General features: G+C 57.1%; 1 protein-coding gene across 3 annotated transcripts in view; it reads left to right on the forward strand.

Annotated features, from left to right (window-relative positions):
• The first annotated feature begins 733 nt into the window (after positions 1 to 733).
• Positions 734 to 19,802, forward strand: part of CSNK1D (casein kinase 1 delta) — a 31,666-nt gene continuing 12,597 nt past the window's right edge. For 2 of the 3 annotated variants that reach the window (XM_032870334.1, XM_032870335.1), the window contains exons 1-4: positions 734 to 1,139; positions 7,725 to 7,835; positions 18,668 to 18,816; positions 19,317 to 19,545. In XM_032870334.1, coding sequence (XP_032726225.1) covers positions 1,064 to 1,139; positions 7,725 to 7,835; positions 18,668 to 18,816; positions 19,317 to 19,545 — 565 coding nt within the window. In that variant the 5' untranslated portion in view covers positions 734 to 1,063. The remainder of the gene's footprint in view (positions 1,140 to 7,724; positions 7,836 to 18,667; positions 18,817 to 19,316; positions 19,546 to 19,802) is intronic. The other variant, XM_032870336.1, reaches the window with a different exon arrangement.

Raw genomic sequence — 19,802 nt, forward strand, 5'->3', positions numbered from 1 at the left:
AGAATCAGGACTCTGGGTCTTTGAAGCTGGTGGCCATTCTCAACTTTAGCACTCTTGTTTTCTTTCCCAAGGAAGAACACTCAGGTCCAATACAAACGATATGAAAAGGTTGATTCGGTTTCCAGGAAGATGGGACTGAGGCCCTGGTAGCTTCACCTTCTCCTTTCGGGTCCGACAGCAGGCTCCAGGTTTGAGCGCGGAGGACCAGACCACCAGACAGATGTCAGACGTGGGAGGACAGCAGCCGGCTGCGCAGCAGGGAAGGTGACACAGGACTGGAGGGGAGCTGCTCGGTAGACCACGGGCAGCCCAAGAGGCCCCGCACACCTGTGTCCCTGTGTCCCAGCTTGTGTCCTGCGGGTGCCAGGACCTGGACGGACAGACAAGCTCGGCTCCCTCCTTTCCCTCTTGCAAAAATCACTGCCTGGGGGCCCGTCCCGAGTCAGTCGCGGGGAGCCGCGGGTTCCCGGACACCTGCCAGGACAAACGAAGCCCCCGCGCCAGCACGTGGAGCCTGCATGTGGGAGCGGGCAGGGGGGGGGGTCTCCCGGGCCGGGGTGCAGCGGCGAGGCAAAGAGAGAAACGGGGATGGCCTGGGAGTCCCGGGGTCCGGAGGAGACCGGTGCGCACTGGCCCCTCCCCGCCCCGCCCAGACCCCGCCCCGCCGCCCGAAGCCATGGCCCCGCCCCTCGGGCAGCGTGGCCCCGCCCCGCCGGGTTGCTAGGGGAAGTGACGTCATAGCGCGATGGCGGCGGCTCCTTCAGGCAGCTGAAGAGGGATTTAGGCCGGGAAGATCCGAGTCCATCCGCGGCGGGGAGAGGGCGAGCGGGGTCGGCGGGGGCCGGAGCAGGGGCGGCGGCGCTCGGACTGTCCCATCCGCCCCGTATTGAGGCGCTGGGAGCAGCGGGGCGGCCGGAAAGCGATGGTGAAAGCGGGGCCGTGAGGGGGGCGGAGCCGGCAGCCCGACCCGCCGTAGCGGCAGCAGCGGCGCCGCCTCCCCGAGCTCAGACCCAGGAAGCGGCCGGGAGGGCAGGAGCGAGCCGGACCCGCCGCCGCCGCCGCCATGGAGCTCAGAGTCGGGAACAGGTACCGGCTGGGCCGGAAGATCGGCAGCGGCTCCTTCGGAGACATCTATCTCGGTGAGGCGCCCCTCCCCCCGGGCCGGGGCCGCCCCCCGGGCGGGCGGGCGTCCGCCCAGCCCCCGCCCCCTGGGCCCCGGGTCGGGGACCCGGCTCCGAGGACCCGGGGACCCAGGGACAGATCCCCTCGGCCGTCGTCCAGCCGTCGCCCGGGGGACCTCCTCCCCGGCCTGCGGCTGGGACCGGGCCCGCCCCCCCTTCGCCCCGCCCGATCCGGGCCCCCGCAGCCCCCCAGGCGGGTGTGGGGAGGCCGAACTCTTCGGCCCTTCGGTGGGGCCCGGCCCGTGCCCCCGGGGGCACCTGCCCAGACGCGCGCCCGGGGCCGCCGGGGAGTGGCCCTGAGCCTCGGCCCGCGCCCCCGGCTGCCCGCCGGGGCCCGCCCGCCCGGTGTCCGCGCCTGGGTGTCCCTGCAGGCAGACAAAGCCACCGGGCGGGTGTGCGGCCCCCTGCGTCCTGTGCACGTGGGGGTGGGCACGGGGACAGTCCAGGGCGCCGGCTCGAGGCTTCCGCGGGGTCGCCGGGGCGGGGCGGGTCCCCGGGCGGGGCGGGCCGTCCCGAAGTGCAGGTTGCGCACGGGGCAGGAGCCGGGTGGGATTTGAGGGAGTCCGGCCGAAGTCGGCGTTGCCCTGCTGGCGAAACTGGAGGCGGGCGGAGTAGCAAGGCGCTGTGCTGGCGAGGCCGCCTCCAACGCCAGGACGCTCTGCTGGGTCGGAAGAGCCCGGGGCAGGAAGCTCCGGGTCGCTGCGGGTCGGCGCGCGTCCGAGGCCGGGCGCACGGTGGGGGTAGACCTGCTGTGCTGCCTTGTGCGGGGCCGCGTACCTGGCGGGGGCCCCGCCCCAGCCTGCCCTCCTGCCCCGGGCCTGCTGGGTGCCGTGTCAGAGGCGCGCGCGTCTGTGGAGTCCGTCCCGGCTGCCGGCGGGGTCGCGCTGCCTCCGCCCGCCGTCCCGCTGACCCGTGCTGCTGACCCCAGCTCGCTGCAGAGCCGTTTCTCGCCGGTCGTCCCGGCTGCGTCCTCGCGCACTGGCTCGGGGAGAGCCGCCGCGGAATGTAAACGGTTTGCGTTATTTATAGAACAGTAAATTTTGGCTGAAGTTTTTTGTTTTTTTAGATTTATTTGACAGAGACACAGCGAGAGGGAACACAAGCAGGGGGAGTGCGAGAGGGAGAAGCAGGCCTCCCTGCGAGCAGGGCGCCGGATCCGGGGCCCCATCCCAGGACCTGGGATCATGACCTGGGCCCCCCTGGGTGCCCCTTGGCTGGAGTTTTAACCCAGGGTGCAGGAGCCCCACTGGAAATCCGCCCATTAGCCACCCTTGCGCGGGAATCAGGAAGGGGCTGTCTCGGACTTTCTGTGCCCGGGTGCTCGCCCGCTCTGTGCTTTCCCACGCTGCTGCGGGAGCCGTCTGCGTGTTTGCCGCTGCGACCTCGGGCCGCACCTCGTAGCTCTCGGTCCGCAGATCAGGCTGACCTGTCCTCTGTCCCCAGGACGGATGCGCTGTGCCTCTCATGCCCTTGCTCCCAGCAGCCCCATGGCCCATCCTTCGAGGCGCACCTAAGACACAACTGATGTTTCCTGGCGGCGGCTCTTGGCCCACACAGTGGAGGGTTCAGTCTGAGCGCAGCCCCTCGGAGGAGGGGCGACCTTGTTTCTGGAATGAGCTGTGCGGGAAAGCTCACCAGCTGCTGTGGTTAAGGGTCAGAGTTGGCTGCTCCGGAGACCACTGGAGGGAGGGCGTCATCCACACCAGTTTTTCCTGTGTAGGTAAAGGCGTAAGTTAAGGAATTGGGTCCTCATATCTTGAAAATTGTCGTGTGTCCCATATTCTGGTGCGATTACAACTTAAGTCACTTCCGCTGTCATTGCACGACCGATCAGAGCACGCTGGACTCCTCTGGACAGGCTCACCACGTTGTGGTCCTGGCATGTGGGGTCTTGGATTTCCGCCTGGAACTTCCTGTGCGCTCACAGGTTGGAAAGCGCGAGGAGGCCCGTCTTTCAACTTGCTGAGGGCCGTGTGGACCAAGAGGGCCAGTGCTGGCCTGCCTTCCCAGCGGCCTGCTGCACTGACACGGTCGGGCAGCCCCGTGCCCTGCCAGTCATTGCAGTCCTTCCCACAGTTGCCCTTTTAAAGGGGACAGTACGTGGGGACTGTTTCTCCAATGCCTGGACTTCAGAAAGTGTATGTACTGGACTTGGGCCACTGTGGACCCCAGAATGTGTGGTCCTGATCCTCCGTCTGCCTCCAAGCCCACCAGATCCCAAGGCTCTCGGGAAGGCCGGGCTGGGAAGGCTTTGGAGCTCGTGTGTCCCGTACAGCACACACTGAGGCGGAACGTTGCCTGGACTCGGTGTGGCCGGTGGGTGTGAGGCAAGCTTTCCCAGCCCTGCGCCTCCCTCAGCTTTAGCTCGCACGCGTTTCGGTCCCGCTGCCGGAGGCGATGTTTTGTGAGGCGCTGGACACCAGGAGCCCTTTCACTTGGGGTCAGTGTACCTGTTGTACACCTCCTAACGTGGAAGACGGGGAGGGCCGTGTTCTCCACGTGGACCGCGCGTTCTCTGAGCGGTAGTGCGGAGGGAAGAAGGGAGTGCGCGCGGCCGTGCTGCAGGTGGCACAGCCTCCGTTTTGTTCAGCCGGAGCGCCAGTGTCTGCGAGCCCGCCGTTCCGTCTGTCCTGTCCACGTCTATCTGCTAGAGGCTGGCAGAAGGGTCCTCGGGGCCCTCCCACCCCCTGCCTCTGTCATTCATGATTGGCGGAATGGAGGTTTTCTTCCTGCCCATGCCCTGCTGGACCCCGTCACTCCATTGATCGGGGGTGGCCGCCTCTGCCCACGTGTTACCTGGGTGGACTGTGCGGTCTGACGTCCTAACGCACATAAACACCTTTAGAGAGCTTAAGCTTAGTAACCTCTTCGTACTCGGTTTTCATGTTTTTCCTCTCACGGACTTTCCTTTCCCTCAGGAGCAACGCGCAAGGATGTCCGGCACAGTGTAGGGGTTCCGGAGTGGCGGCTGCCTGGCCGCGGGGAGAGACCAGTGGCCTGAACTGGTGAAGCTTTCCTAGGGTGGTGGCTTAAGCTGGGAGAGGCTCTCCTGAGCGGCTGTGAGCCTGCGTCAGTTGCCTTGTCAGCGTTGGCCCGTGAGAGTGACCTTTGCCTGGCGACCCAGAGGCCGCTCCCTCTTGCTTTGATAAGACAGTCCTCGGTGGGTGTTGGGCGGAAGGACAGCTGCTGTCCCAGGACAGAGTCAGGCCTGGGGTTAGGCTCACGTAGTTCACCATCTGACTTTGCTCAACTTGAGAGACGTAATTTCGTTTTCTTGGGGCGACCACTAACCTGTGTCTACGTAGAGCCTAGTACCGTTGCCTGGAGAGAGGAACTGTACCCGACTGGGTGGGGTTCCTCACTTAGCTACCCCGGGGTTGAGGTTGTTCGGGAGATAAAAGTGCTTAGTGTAAACAGACACTGTAGATTGACTTCGGACTCTGAAACCCAGTGCTCAGGGGGGTCTTTCAGATTCTTGTTCCCTGTCCAGAAGTGCTTGTAGGAGTCAGTTATGCTAAAGAACCAGGTTTTGTAATTTCCAGTTCTTCCCAGACCATTATTTTTGTAGAATAAGATTAAAATGTCACCGCAGTGTCACTTTGCTGTCAGAGCTCCTTGCTGCTCTCTCACTGCCCGGTATCGGTCCCCGCCATGGGCTGGTGGTGGTTCGAGCACCGGACTTGGAGCAGTACTCCTCGTGAAGTATGAGGTGTGAGGCCAGCCCCAGGAAGTAGGGCAGGGCTGCAGGGCCATATGGACGGCTGGGCCTCGGTGTTGCCTGTGATGTTTGCTTCTCAAGGAGTGCCCAGGAATTAAAGCTGGGCTGCTTGGTACATCTACCCACGGGGCAGACATCTTCCAAAGAAGCAGCCCGGAGTGTCCGCCCTGCTCACATCTATCTGCAGAGCCCAAGCCGGCTCTCTTTGGATCACGTGACCTGGCAGCTCTCACAGTTGCTCCTAGGGGGAGGCCGGCGCTGTTGCTGCTGGGGCCCGGGGGGGCCGGCGCTGTTGCTGCTGGGGCCCGGGGGAGGCCGGCGCTGTTGCTGCTGTGGCCCGGGGGAGGCGGGCGCTGTTGCTGCTGGGGCCGGGGGGGCCGGCGCTGTTGCTGCTGTGGCCCGGGGGGGCCGGCTGTGCGGCAGTTGCAGTCCCGCGGGGAGCCTGGCACCGTGATAGGAGACGAGTTCAGATTGTTCTCCACAGTTGCCCACGGTCATTTGTCTCCAAGACCGTCGGGTCGGTATTGCTGGATTGGTGGCAGGGTGTTTGCGTTGTCAGGCACAGTGGACTGAGGCTAGAATGTTCTCTGCCTTTTTGAAGGCTCTGGTCTGGGAGTAGTTTGTGTGGGTCCAGGCTGTCCTGTCATTGAAGACCTGCTTCGTGGCAAGGGTGACGGTGCTGACGGAGTTGGCGGAGCAAGACGGCTCTCGCTGAAGGCCCCGCTGCTTGTGCTCTGGGGAACGGTTGCTGATGTAACCAGAAAGCTGAGTCATCCGTTTCTGTGTCTCCTGGGCTGGCGGGTTCAGCTCGGAGTCCAGGTCCTACAGGAACTCCCAGTGCATTTCGCATTTGCACAGCACGTTGACGATGAGCTCATTTCCCTTGTAATTGGATAGATCATCGCAGGTGCGGGTGGGAAGAACAAAACGTATTCCCTGTCGTCTTTCTGAGTGCCCACAGGAGTCTGTGTGGAACCGTAAATGAAGTTCTTAGGTCTGGGGTGGTCACTTGCCGCGACCAGATGACGGTCCTCCTCACGGTTCTGGAGTCAGGCCCAGCAGAAGCCCTGCGCTTCTCGCGGCTGTCTGAGCGGTCCAGAGGAGACTTCGGGGGCTCTTGGGCGTTGAGTGGCCACAGGAACAGCAGCACTCCCGCAGGCTGACCGTGGCTTTAGTGCTCACCGAGCATACTCGTCCTTTGCCTGGGAATCTCAGAGTGCCGCGCATCTGTGAGCCCACTTCTCTGCGCGCGTCTCATGAAACAGGCTGCACTTCTCCCCTCAAACCTGTGGAGGGAGAAACCAGGCAGCTGAGGTGGCTTTGTCCAACACTAGGATCTCGTTGAGTAGCAAATGTCCTGGGTCTGTAAAGCTGCTGGAACCAGTACAGATAAACGTACTGCTGGGAAGGATGAAAGTGCTTTATACATCAGGCCCCCTTATCCACAGGCGACACATTCCATGACCCCCAGGGACCCAGGGGATGCCTGAAACCTCAGACGGGACTGAACACTGCGCATCCACCTGTGTTCCCAGACGTACTGACCCATGGTGATGTTCATAAACGATGTGCAGTGAGAGGTTCCCAGCAGCGGCTAATGATAAAACAGCAGTTACAGCGCGCACTGTACTGGAAGGTCCGTGACCGGGTCTCTCAGAGTAACCTTACTGCTCTTTACTCCCCTCTGTGGTGACGCCGTGAGATGGTGACGCGCCGACCTGACGAGAGGAGGGAGGGGAGGGGTGCGGGCCTGCGGGCTCGGGCGAGGCCGCTGCCGATCGCACCGTGGGGCCGGAGCACGAGCATCTGTTAACAGACCACAGGTGGCTGCAGATAAGGGGGACGCGTGTGCGTGGAAGGAACGTAGGGGAAGCTAGGTGTGTACCGTGCAGGACTCTTCCCTGTCTCTCCAGCTGAAACTTCTTGAGGAGGGTTCACAGGCACAGCTTCGGGGCACATGAGCGCTCAGGAGCATTTGTGTGTGAAGTCTGGGGCGGGGTGTTGTCACGTCAGCAGTTCCTTTAATGGAGTAAAACAGAGATGGAACATTTTTAGGTAATAACTCTGACTTTGCCTTCAAACCCGTGGGCTGTTTATTGGGAGGGATTAGCAGATATTTTGCCAGTTTTAGTATAAAACTAACAAAAGGTATATGATAGGCGTGTGTTGATGGGTCTCATTTGGGCTCTGAGAAAGGATCTATCCTTCTGATCCAGTGTCAGTAATAAACGCACAGCCACATCCTGTTCTTCGGGAAGGGAGAGGTTTGCAGGAGTCTCCTTATGGGAACCCGTCCCGCTTGAGAAGCGCCCTGACTGTTCCAGGATGCGTGTGGCTCAACACCCGGGGCAGGTGGACTGAAGTCAGGTGGGTGTTTCATAGAAAGGCCCAAACCCACCCACACAGGCCTGTCCAGGCAGCATGGAGAAACGGGGAACATACAGTCACCCTGGAACTCCCCCACTGCTTGGCCCTGGGTGGGCGAACACGGGGGCTGACCAGTAGGTGGACTGGAAGGTTCAGGGCAACAAAGATGGGAATGCTTGCAGAGAGGAGGACACTGCCCTGTCTCTGAGTCCCCTATTGATGTGATCAGAGTGGGGACCTATGGAAGTGGGTGAGGGCATACGAAGTAAGACTTTTCTACACATATCGAAGGCTTCCAGCTTAAAGAGTGAAAGTAATAGTGATTCTCCATGGGGTTTGTCAACTACCGACAGCGTTGCACAGTGCAAAGCGGAGCGGAGGGTGTGTAGTGTGTTGTGCGTTGCATTAGGTGGTCGACGCCAGGTTATTAACGTTTGCTGTTTTCTTTCTTTGCCAAGGTACGGACATTGCTGCCGGAGAAGAAGTTGCCATCAAGCTTGAATGCGTCAAAACCAAACACCCTCAGCTCCACATTGAGAGCAAAATCTACAAAATGATGCAGGGAGGAGGTATGCCCTTTACCTGTTCGAAAGAAAACCCGGGTTGTATTTGATGAGGGAGAATGCGTCATGAGTCACAGCCTCTGGTTTATTTGGGAAAGGGAGGAAAACGTCCCTACACTTGACTCAGTCACGCGGCTTCCTTCAGATCAGGAGGCTTCCCGAGGGCCTCGTTCAACAGAAAACATGATTTCTGCTTTTCCCTAGCCCCACATTAGCTAGTAGTGTCTTTGAACTCAGGGTTCATGTGAATTTTGACTTTTTAGGCACGCCCCTGACTGTTGGGTGTGCCCCGTCAGTCACATGCTTTGCTCACAGCGTTCTGTAAAACCTCAGACCTAAGGGTGTCTGATGTTTGAGAGCACTCATCCTGACTCAGAGTCTAACTTTTAGAGTTCCCTGGACTTCCAAGTAGTCTGGCTAAGGGAGCAAGTGGGGATTTTGCTGGGGGTCTCACAGTCCCAAAGACACTGCAGCACTAGGAAGGACATGTCCGTGCTTCACCCCAAGGAGCCGCCCTTGGGATCAAGGCTCTGTGCCCGAAGAACGGCTGTGCCACCTCCTGTTCCGAGACCCTTCGTGACAGAAGCCTCTGTGGTGCTTTCATAGTTTGGGGTGCTCTCGGCGCTTTGCCAGATGAAAATTTGTCTTCAGAGTCTGAATTCGCTTTTTTCAGGTGAGAAGGAAGCATTGGTGATTCCGCGCTGGCATCTTTCCTCCACAAAAATGGTTCAATCTGTGCTGCTACTAGCAACCAACATTACTTGCTTCACGCAGCGACAAATGTCCTTTAGCAACAGGTGCATATCAGAGCAACACGGACAATCCTGCAAGACCCGTCACAGAGGGCATCTGGGGCATCATGTCCCAGCTGTCTTGGGACGGGGGGCGGCTTTGGGCTCTGGACTGGCACCTGGGGGTGAGAACACCTGTGGGCCCTAGGGAGTGGTCCACAGAGGGCCCAGCCAGTGTGTCTTCCCTCTGGTGACACTCAGCAGAGGGCTTCTCAGGCATCAGGAACAGTCTACACAGCTTGTCAGGTGGTGACTCCAGCTGTGGCCTTCATGGTTGGACAGGGCCTGATGGCCAGGGGTTGAGGAAGGCTTCCAGCTTGAAAGCCTGCTGAGTGTTAACGGGCCGCATTTCGGTTGAAAATCTGTAAGCCAGAGGGCCAGAGGGCGGAAGGGAAGAAAACTGTCCCTGATGCCCCAAATAGGAATTGGAGAAGTGGCTGACACTGAGCAGAGAAGAACTTACTCCCTCGGGGCGGGTCTTCGCCGTCCCCGGACCACAGGTGTGTGCCGCGGGGCTGAGGGTGCAGGCGACAACATCTCGTCTCACTTTGAATCCTTGCTGAAAGATTGTGCCCCTCCTCTAGGATCCTAGAAACCTAGGCTCTTCTCCCGCCCAGACATCCCCCACGTGCAGGTCGAGTTCTACTTCTGTTTCAGACGTGCACTTGGTGGATATTATCAAGGTGCTTTAAAAAAAAAAAAAGTAAAGATCTCAATTTTTTTTTAATTTTTTTTTTTAAGATTTTATTTATTTATTTGACAGAGATCACAAGTAGGCAGAGAGGCAGGCAGAGAGAGAGGGAGATGCAGGCACCCTGCTGAGCAGAGAGCCCGATGCGGGGCTCGATCCCAGGACCCTGGGATCATGACCTGAGCCAAAGGCAGCGGCTTTAACCCACTGAGGCACCCAGGCGCCCCAAGATCTCAATTTTTGAAACAGATGATGTCCATAAGCTCAGCGTCCATGATTCTGTAGTGTTGCGTGAGCTCCTGACCACCGTGAAGCTGGGACTGCAGACGGCGCAGCGGTCCACGTGCTGTCTGCCCCTCTCTGCATCACGTCTCGTGCCAGTACACACAGACCACTTGGTCGTGGTAAAGGGACGGCCAGGGCCTCTGATTGTGGCTCTTCAATGCTTTTAAGGCTGCGTTCTGGGCTTCCTTGCACGTGGTACCCTAGGAGGAAGCTGGAAGCTGAGAGGCTGCCGTGCACTCTCTAGCTTGCCGTGCAGAGTCTTTCGGACGCTGCCTGGACGATGGTGGTGTTGCTGAGCCTGGCCGGAGAGAGCCACGCTCGGGCGGGCCGGCCACCTGCGGGAGGAGTCAGCCTCGCCTACAGACCCTGGCACGTCTGCTGCCAGTACAGTCTTCCGCAGTGGGTGTCAGCCAGCCTCGTGTCCTGAATGAGGAAACACGCACAGATGCAGAACTTCCCAGACGACGGAGATTTGAACCTGAGCATCATGGCTCCCAGGCCACTGTTGCACAGCAGCTCTGCTCCTGGGGAGGCGTGCCACTGCCCTCCCCAGTGGTCAGGAGCACACCCCAGATGCTTCCACCTGCCGCGAGGGTGCCGGCAGGACGGAACACGCAGAGTAGCAGGGATGGGTCTTGTTCAGCTGCGCTGGGGAGTGACTTGGGTAGACATCAGGTTCTTCTCAAAATGCAGTGGGCTGCTGGACATTAACTGCTCTTTCCCATCCTCGTGTCCCCACGGTGGCTTTGGACCAGCCCTTTTTTGGTGACCCCTCAGTAAAGAACATGAGCTTCTGGTCAAGGCTCAGGACAGGTGTGGCGTGTGCGAGGGGTGAGTGTGGCGTGTGCGAGGGGTGAGTGTGCCGCGTGTGAGGAGTCCGGGCTGGCAGTGAGGGTGGGCCGGCACCTGCCCGTGCAGTGGAAGCTGGCGGCGTCCCCACGTTCACATCTCTCGTCCTATGTGCTGCTCAGTTCCCATGCTGTATTTTGGGCAGTCACTATCTTTTTGTTAAGAAATGGTTCACGGTAGCCAAGAACGTGTGTAATCTGTGGCGGTCCGTACTAAATGGAATGCCTGCTGCTCCCACCTGCCTGAGAGGCGGTAGTGACCCCCCAGAGCGCCCTCATGTCAGTCCCAGTGCGCTCTGGGCGAGAAGCCACGGTCCAGAGTTTACCCCCGACATCCCTGCCTAGTTTGTTCTAAGTCGTTGTTTCTCTGTCACCCATAAGAGATTTGTTTTTAAAAATCCAGTGGCTTTGTCAGAAGGTTTGGCGGTTTACAGTTGGTTCAGGTTTGAATTGCCAAAAACTGAAAATTTGTATTTGCCTGAATGTTGAATATTGAAACTTCTTGTAAGTAAAAATGAAAAGCATTTTTGCCTAGTCTTTCACTAGTTTTTCACTCCCAAGTGTAGGTTTTGGCGTCGCTGGACTCCCTCAGGTGTTGAGAGCGACGCATAGTGGCTCCAGGTGACCCAGTTCCTCATCCGCATGGCACACGGGTCGGGGCAGCATGCTGGTCGTCGCTGTCTCGCCTCGTGGGCCTTGCTTGCTCCTGCAATGGGCCCCGCGGTGGTGTGCACTCTCCGATTTCTGATCTTGCCGTCCCCAGAGGAGCAGTCTGGACAGACAGCGGGAACATGCCTGTGGGTAGCTTAGCCGATTGCTTCCTGGGGCCTCACCCCTCGATTCTCCGGACAGTCCGCTCGGGACAAAGCAGGCTACACAGAGAGCTTAGCGTCTTCTGGCCAGGGAACTCTCACCGCAGGGCTCTCTGCTTTGACCGCATTTTGTCTGCTCCTTGATGCTGGGGTGGTAAGGCGTGCTGGTGTCGACCACTAGAAAAAGTAGGTGCCACCATCGGAATACCCCGTCAGTGTCAGCAGACGTCATGAGTCCTTGATGCACATCTGGCTGACGTACGCTACCCCGGAATCCGTGCGTCTGGTCTCCACGTAGCACACGGCTCTCCTCGACCCCGTGCGCCCCTACGCCAACGCGGCTGCGTCAAGTAAGCTCACATCTCCATAAGCAGTACTTCTCTCCTGCTCTGGCATCTTGCTCTTGGGGACGGTGCCTCGATGGCATCCAGACATCTTTTCTGGTGCACCGCCTGAGAGTGGAGTTGTGTTTTGTGGAGCAGACGAGGGCTTGGCCTGCAGGATGCCGTTGAGCGCTGCACATGTCTGCAGGGCCATTCCGTCCCGGCTGCATGGCATCTAGGCTTCTGTTGGAGCCACATCCACATTCTGTTGGAGTCATCACCATCCCTTGGTACTGTGGCATGGGGTGCCTTGGCTAGCACACAAGGCAAGGGTCACTAAAAATTAAGGGCGTCTTTTTCTTCACTATGTTTTCTGAGGGGGGGCGGAAAGGGTCGGTGCATGTGTTACACAGTGTTAGCAGATCCAGCTATCCACATCCGTATTGTCCAGGGACAGGGTCACTGAACCTGGGGGCTCAGCCTCCTGGAGCTTGGGAGAGGGCAGATAGGCACATGCTTCCCTCCTCTCCCTCCTCCCCCAGAAATTCAAGATTCCATACAGAGCTTTGGTTTCCTGCATTAAACATGGAACTGAAGTCTTGTGGCCCCTTGACTTGTGTGTCTTGTATCTTCACAGATGCTCCTGAGTGGCTTGGAGGCCCAGTCATCTTCCCCTCTTGGTCTCCCAGCAGCCCCCACCCCCTGCCCTGGCCTAGCACATCTTCCCAGGATTAGAGACAAGCAAGGCGGGTTTGGTCCCTCTAAATACAGCAGTGTGTTTGGCCTGAATCGTGTCAAAGAACAGCCTTGACTTGGGGCGTTGGGAACATGGCACGGAGTATTGTCGGCTTTTTCGGAATTTTACACAAACCATTTAAGAATTGTGGAGATCCCCCACCCCACCCAGAAATTAAATGTAAGGGTGTTTGAGATTTTTGGGGGGACTGGGAGTATAGAGGAAGGAATAAGATAGGAGGCAAGTTTTCAGGACAGATCTGGCCCAAAATAGGAACTAGGTGAAGGGGGCACCAAGAAAGGATGGCTTAAGATTGTCCCTCCCTGCCCCGTGCATGCACAAACTTCAAGAAGGGGTCCCTCAGGGCTGGGTTTCTGATCTTCTGCCTGGTATAAAGCCTTCTGTCAGCCTTTGGCTGTTTTCCTCTCAGTAGGAAAACAAGTTGGTAAATGATAAAACCCCAGAGGAACATGGAGAAAGTCGAGCTCGTGTTTATGCAAGCTAGGCTGCCTGTCAATCACCCAGCCAGCAGCTTATGAGTGCTGTGGGCCCAGCAGACACAGTGATCCAAGGGGGCAGCTCAAAACCAGGATGAGGCATGGCTGGTCCAGTGCCTTCCATTGCACTCACCACCATGGCACTAACCACTGCTGTGGTGGGGCAGGATGCTGGCCCCAGACACCATGGTCTCTGCAAGCCAAGGCAAGAAAACCCAGCATGGTTCAAGGTTAAGGGTTAGGGTCTTTGGTTCATATGGTACCCAGGGGAGCTCAGGCTCTTACAACTTGTCATGACCAGCTTGACTATTTTCAGACACACGCAGGAACCCTATGGCACTGGTAGGTGCTGTGGTGCAGGTGCCAGAGGTGCCATTGAGGTGGCACACCAGTCAGGTGCCACTGAGCAAGTGAGGGATCTGGTAGGTGAAGGAAGCCCATGTCCTGAGATTGGAGGTCCAGAATAGGAGTCCTTCATCACTGGTCTAGACCAGCCTCCCCCAGCTGTGGCTTCCGCTCAGCACCTTCTCCTGACACCTGTACGCCAGCTTTCCTGTTCAGATGAACTCTGAGTCTTCTAGGAGGGAGAGGTCAAGTCCTGGGGTGCCCCGGTAAAAGTGGGGTGTGCTGTGCACTCCAAATAGTAGTTCTGCACGCTGGGGAGATGGCAGAGTGTCTTCTGCTACACAGCCCTGCGGCTGCTGCCTGCCCCCTCCCCAGAATGTCTCCTCGCCCCGAGAGCCCAGTGCACAAAGAGGGCATCATGCAGAAGTACACGGGAACATAAAGCAGAAGAATGCTTACATCAAGAGCAGAGTTAGAATGCACAAGATCTGCCATCTGTGCGTGACCAGGGCAGTTGGAAGCCTGAGAATGTGGGCCTCAGGGCACAGTTCTTTGGGACAGTGAGAAGCAACAGGTGTGTCTGGAGCGATGGCTGTGACCTCAGCGGCCGCAGCACCCTTCTGCCCTCACCTCCGGCCAGCCCGAGGAAGCCGGCCTGGCCCCTGAGAGAGTTGTCCTCACGGTACCATGCAGTGGCCCCTGGGTGCATCCAGCATGTTCTCCATCCCTCCCCGAGTCGTGGGCGTTCAAACAAAGATGCTCTAAACGTTTGTGTGGGTATTTGCGTGGACACTTCCTTTTGTCGTGGGTGAGTGTCTAGGACTGGAATGGCAGAATCAGAAGTAGGTGAATATTTTTCCTTTTTGATACACAGCTGCTTTCCAGGTGGCTGTCCCTTACACCCTTACCAGCAGTTAGCGGCTTTGATGGTGTCTTTCCAGCAGCTCATCCGTGTCGCCTGAGTGATGGACCTGACTGCAGAACGCGTTTGCAGTGCTGCTCCGCTAGCCTCTCAGCGGCTGTGGAACCTGCTGGTGGCTGATCTCTCCCTCCGCCTTCTCTCTTTCTCCCGCCGGCTTGGCGAGAGGGTTACCAGAAATCTTCTCAAAGATGCTTTGGTTTCTGTAATTTTTCTCTCTTTGTGTCTTGGTTCATTGATTACTGCTGTGATCATTTGTATTTCATCTGTTCGGGTTTAATTTCCCGTTTTCTGAGATCATTGATCTGTCTTCTCTGACACAGGCGCTTTGTTGCTATAAGTTTCCCCCAGGTGCTCCTGGAGCACGTCTCATAAACCCTGACATGTTGTGTTTTCATTTTCATTTAGTTGAGAAAGCTTTCTGTTCCCCTCCCGATGGCTCCCTGGTCCGTGGGTTATTTTGAAGTGGGTTATGCAGCTTCTCTGTATTTGGGGGCTTCCCAGGGAGCTCCCTGTCACTTCCGACCAAATTCCACCGTCGTCTGAAGGCGCAGGCCCGTCTCCGTTCGCTGCGGGCTCTGTCCGCTGACGGCCCGCGGCGCCGCTGCCCCGGGGGCTGCTGAGGGCGCTGTGGGCCGGTGCGCGTGTCCGTCCGCTCGCAGTTCCACGGCGCGTGTCCTGAGGCTGCACCGGGGGCCGCGTGGAGCTGCGTTCCCGGACACGCTGGTGCTTTATCCTTGTAACACGCATGTCCCTGGAAACGCTCTCCGCAGCCTACGCGTCCCGTGCCGACCCGGCTTTCGTGTCCCCTTCCGTCTAAAGTTGGTGTCCCTCGCTGTCCTTCTGACAACCTGCCTGTGTGGAAAAGACGCGCGTTTCTCTCTCGTCTGACAAAACGCACCTCGTGTGGTGTGTTGAGAGGATGGACGCCTGATGTGGTTCCTGACCCACCAGGGTTTGGTTGACCATCTTGCTGCTGGTTTTGTCTCCCCTCCTCCCTTGCCTTCTTTTTGATTAATCATTTTATCTACAGTTTTTTTTTTTAAGCCTTTATTTATTTGTCAGAGAGAGAAGGCGAGCACAAGCAGGGGGAGCAGCAGGCAGAGGTAGAGGGAGAAGCAGACTCCCTGCAAAGCAGGGAGCCTGACTTGGGGCTCGATCCCACGACCCCGGGGTCATGACCTGAGCCAACGGGAGTCACCAGTTGAGCCACGCAGGTGCCCCTATATTTGCATCTCTTAATGGTTTTTCTTATGATTTGCTCCTCTGCTGGCTCACCAGCACCTCTTTGTTACCTCAGTGCCTGAGTTAGGGTTTATCGCGTCGTCTTGAACAAATCGTGCTGTGTCCTTGCCGCATTCCGTGCTTGGAGTGGAGCAGACGGGCCTGCGACGGCGCACATGGCTTCCCCGCCACGGGACCCTGTGACGCTGTCTTGCAGCACGGACGTTTGCGCATTGTTATTTTTGTTTAAACAGTTCTAGCTTTTAAAGGGATTGAAGTAATGTTAAAAGCTCTTATGAGTGAACTTAGTTGTTACTTCCAGTGCTTTCCGTCCCTTTGTGTGGGCCCACACTTCGGCTGGCATCTCTTGCCTTCTGCCCGAAGGGTGGCCTTTCCCGTATGTAGCAGTGCAGGTCTGCTGCTGAAGGATTCTTCCAGCTTTTTTATATCTGAAAATCTCATTTGTCTTGGCTTTTGGAGGTTGGTGTCCTCAGTGCTTGAAAGATGCTGTCCTCCTGTGCTCTTTGTGCCTCCCTTCTGCTGAGACGTCTGCAGCGATGCTGGTGTTTGCCCTCTTGATGTGATACGAATTCCCCCCGGCTGCTTTCGAGATGCTCTCCGTGTCCCTCATTGTGAGTGATGTGATCAGGAGGGCACGAACATGGATGTGAAGGTCTTTGTGGCTCTTGTGTGCGGTCTGTGGGTTAATTGTCTTCATCCGGCCGCTTCCAGCGCCGTCTCTGTCCCCCTCCATCTTTCCTAGGGGCTTTGGTGGTATAGATATTAGGTGGCTTGAAGCTGGCTCCTCTTGCTTTTCCAGTAGTTTCTATTGCTTTGCCTTCGAGTCACACATCTTTTCTTCTGCACCATCTAATCTCAGATACTGTAGTTCTCACCTCTAAAAGTTGGATTTGAGTCTTTTATAAATCTCCCATGCCATGCCCTCATGTAGCTTTTTAGACACAGAATTTAACTAGAATTTGTAATTATTTTTATTTAGATTTTTTTTTAAAGATTTTATTAATTTGACAGCACAAGTAGGCATAGTGGTAGGCAGAGGGAGAGGGAGGAAGTAGACTCCTTGCTGCTCAGAGAGCCTGATGCGGGGCTTGATCCCAGGACCCTGAGATCATGACCTGAGTCTAAGGCGGATGCTTAGCTAACTCAGCTACCCAGGTGCCCCTGTCCATTTATTTTTAGAGAGAGAGGGCACACGGAGCGGAGAGGAATCGAGGGAGAAAGAGAGAATCTCAAGCAGGCTCCCCACCGAGTGCAGAGCCAGACACAGGCCAGACTCGGGGCTCGATCCCACGACCCTGAGATCATGACCTGAGCTGAAATCAAGAGTCAGACACTTAACTGACTGAGTAACTCTTACTGCCCCTGTAGTAACTCTTACTGTCCTCCTGTGCCCATTCTCGCATCTGAACCCATTTCAGGTGATCGATGATTCCTCAGTAGAGATGTTCTCTGCTCCGCATCCCTGCAAGTCTCTGGATGCCGGACCTTATGAGTTTTACTTGCCTACGTGCTTGGTGTTCTACTCTGTTGCTCAGGTTCTTTCTCTACTTAGTTATGGGGTGAAGTCAAGTTACTTTACTCTGTTCAGTGTTTGCGTTTCTGCCGATAGTCGAGGGAGGAAGGGGCAGTCTTAGGCCCACGTGGCTTCTGTCCTGTCCTTCAGCTCTGAGTGTTTTCGCTGCCTCCCGTTTAATGTCTTAGAAACCATTTTTCCACGTGTTCTGTGTTTCCAGCCTGCTGGTCTTTGCCAGTATGAGTGGGAATTGGGCTCCTGTCAGTCCATCTTGTTTGATACAGAGTAGCCTTTAAACTCTTTAAAGATAATAATAGTATCTGTTTCTGACTCAGGGTTTCTTATACCAAAAACATTCCTCATAATGGAAAAGAATGATATGTTTGTCTTTGTTAAAATTTCTCATCAAAAGGCTCCTGAAGAAAAAAAAAATTGCCTCACATGAAATCAACAATGGTTTAGTACCCAGAATTTTTAAAGAATGGCTATAAATAGACAAAAGTCTCCCTATAAGAAAATTGGCAAAAGACAAGGGTAGACATTTCAGAGAGGAACAGCGTGTGGCCAGTAAATTTACAGATGAAAGATCCCAGCTGAGAATTAGTGAGACGCTGGCTCACACCCCTCGGCTGATGACAAGCAATCAGGTGGTTTCGCACCCGCTCGCTGCTGCTGGGCGTGTGGGGTGGGCGGTCCGGTCCGTCTGGGAAACAAGGTGACATTACCTCATAGTCACACAGCTTATGCTCTGTGTTTGTAGGCTTGTGCCGGGGAGGCTGGATGTGAACAAGAATTTCGTGTGTAAGAATGTCCACCCGTGAACATAAATAAGGGTGTACTTAGGAGCACCGTTTGTAGTAGAAGCTAACCCAGATAGTCCAGATGAAAGAACAGATGAACTGTGACCTTTTCTCCAAAGGGAATACTATACAGCATGCATACTTTAAAAAAAAGATTTAATAAAAAAACAATGAAATTCAGGTGTCTGGGTGACTCAGTCGGTGAGGCGTCTGCCTTCGGCTTGGGTCATGACCCCAGGGTCCTGGGATCGAGCCCTGCATCGGGCTCTGTGCTCAGTGGAGAGCTTCCTTCTCCCACTCCGTCTGCTGCTGCCCCCCTGCTTGTGGTCTCTCTGACAGATAAAATCTTTAAAAAATCAGTCAGTGAGTATATGGAGGGAAGAGACAAACCTGAGTACTGTGTGCAGGTGCTCTGCCCTCAGGAAGTAGAACAAGACCCGCCCCCCCCCATCTCCAGAGTGTGGGCTCCACGGAGTGCCGTCCTTCCAGAGAGAACAGCACACACACTGGGGAGAACGAACACACCCCAGCCCGGGGTCAAGGCCCCGTCCTTGGTGACGAGTCCCGCTGAGAACAGAGACCCCTGGTGTGAGGCAATGAGAAGGCCCTTCAGCTCTGCGGTCTTCCCAAACCCGTCGCCCGTCCTCACACGATCCCGACGGAGGGATGGCGCCAGAACCCCCCACCCCCCGCCAAGAATTGCCGGGTCCCCCAAAACCAGGGACGTGAGAGTCGGCTCGGCCCCGAGGAGCCTGGGAGACACGACGACCGGGGCGGAGAGAGGGTGTGACAGGAAAACCAAGGACACCTGAGCAGAGTGGACTTTGGTTACCGCCAGCGAGCCAGGCGGGTTCCTGGTTTGGGCCGCGCCGCTCGCTCCTTGCCTGTAGGAAGCCGCCTTGGCACCTGTTCACCCACCGCCTGGGACGCCCTCCCGTTCTCTCCCAGTGTCGCTTCCAGCCACTGCCTGCCTGGCTCTCATGTCCCCTGTGCCCCTGTATGCGAGCACAGGCGTGTCGGGTTTCTCTTGCAGTGGGCATCCCCACCATCCGGTGGTGCGGGGCGGAGGGGGACTACAACGTCATGGTGATGGAGCTGTTGGGGCCAAGCCTGGAGGATCTGTTCAACTTCTGCTCGAGGAAATTCAGCCTCAAAACTGTCCTGCTGCTTGCTGACCAGATGGTAAGAATCGTGTCTCTGAGGTGACAGGGAGCCTGGGCCTTCAGGACATGGCCTGGTGTGAGTCAACAGTCTGATGGCACGCCCGGGTGCCATTCTCCTCCTGTGCCTCTTAGTGCCCAGAGAGAGGGTGGGGGTGCAGTCACCTTTGCCGTAGGATTGTGACTGGGGGCTGGGTTTGCAGACTTGTGGGTGGTTCCCAGCGGGTCCCTGTAGGAAGGACTGCTGGTGCAGACCCTCGTCAGGGAGGGGTGGTCCCATCAGGCTGCTGTCGGTCGACCCCCACCCAGGGGGCCAACGAGGGGACCTGCCCCGGCCAATCAGGGGTGTGGAAGATGGTCTGTTGAGCAGCCTTCCCTGGTTGTGGAGTTGTTCTGCTCTGACCAAGGGCCAAGGGCCGCAGGACGTGCAGCTGAGGGCACAGCCGTCCCTCTGCCAAGCAGGGGCCTTTCCCGAGGCTGCTGCTGGAATTCAAACTCTGGTCACTACTTCCCTGCCTGCAGATCAGTCGCATTGAATACATTCACTCAAAGAATTTCATCCACCGGGACGTGAAGCCAGATAACTTTCTCATGGGGCTGGGGAAGAAGGGCAACCTGGTGTACATCATCGACTTCGGGCTGGCCAAGAAGTACCGGGACGCACGGACCCACCAGCACATCCCGTACCGTGAGAACAAGAACCTCACTGGGACGGCGCGGTACGCCTCCATCAACACGCACCTTGGAATCGGTGAGCCCGTGGGTGCTGGGGTCTCCCGTGCCCCTGGTCACTAGGCTGCCTTGGGCATGGCCATCTCTTAAGAGAAAGGCCAGCCTCTTGGGGGACCCTGAGGAAGTGGTCAGCACGTTTGGCATGGAGGCTGTCGTCAAACCTTTGTAGCAAAGTCTAGCTCTCCCGACTCTGGAAAACCCGTTGGGAGGTTTGGTGGCGGCAGGTAAATGAGTGGTCGGACATCCTGACACTCCTTGTAACATTGGTGTAACTCA

Source organism: Lontra canadensis, unplaced genomic scaffold (genome assembly GCF_010015895.1).
Source record: "Lontra canadensis isolate GAN:19392208 unplaced genomic scaffold, GSC_riverotter_1.0 scaffold41, whole genome shotgun sequence".
Taxonomy (NCBI): domain Eukaryota; kingdom Metazoa; phylum Chordata; class Mammalia; order Carnivora; family Mustelidae; genus Lontra; species Lontra canadensis.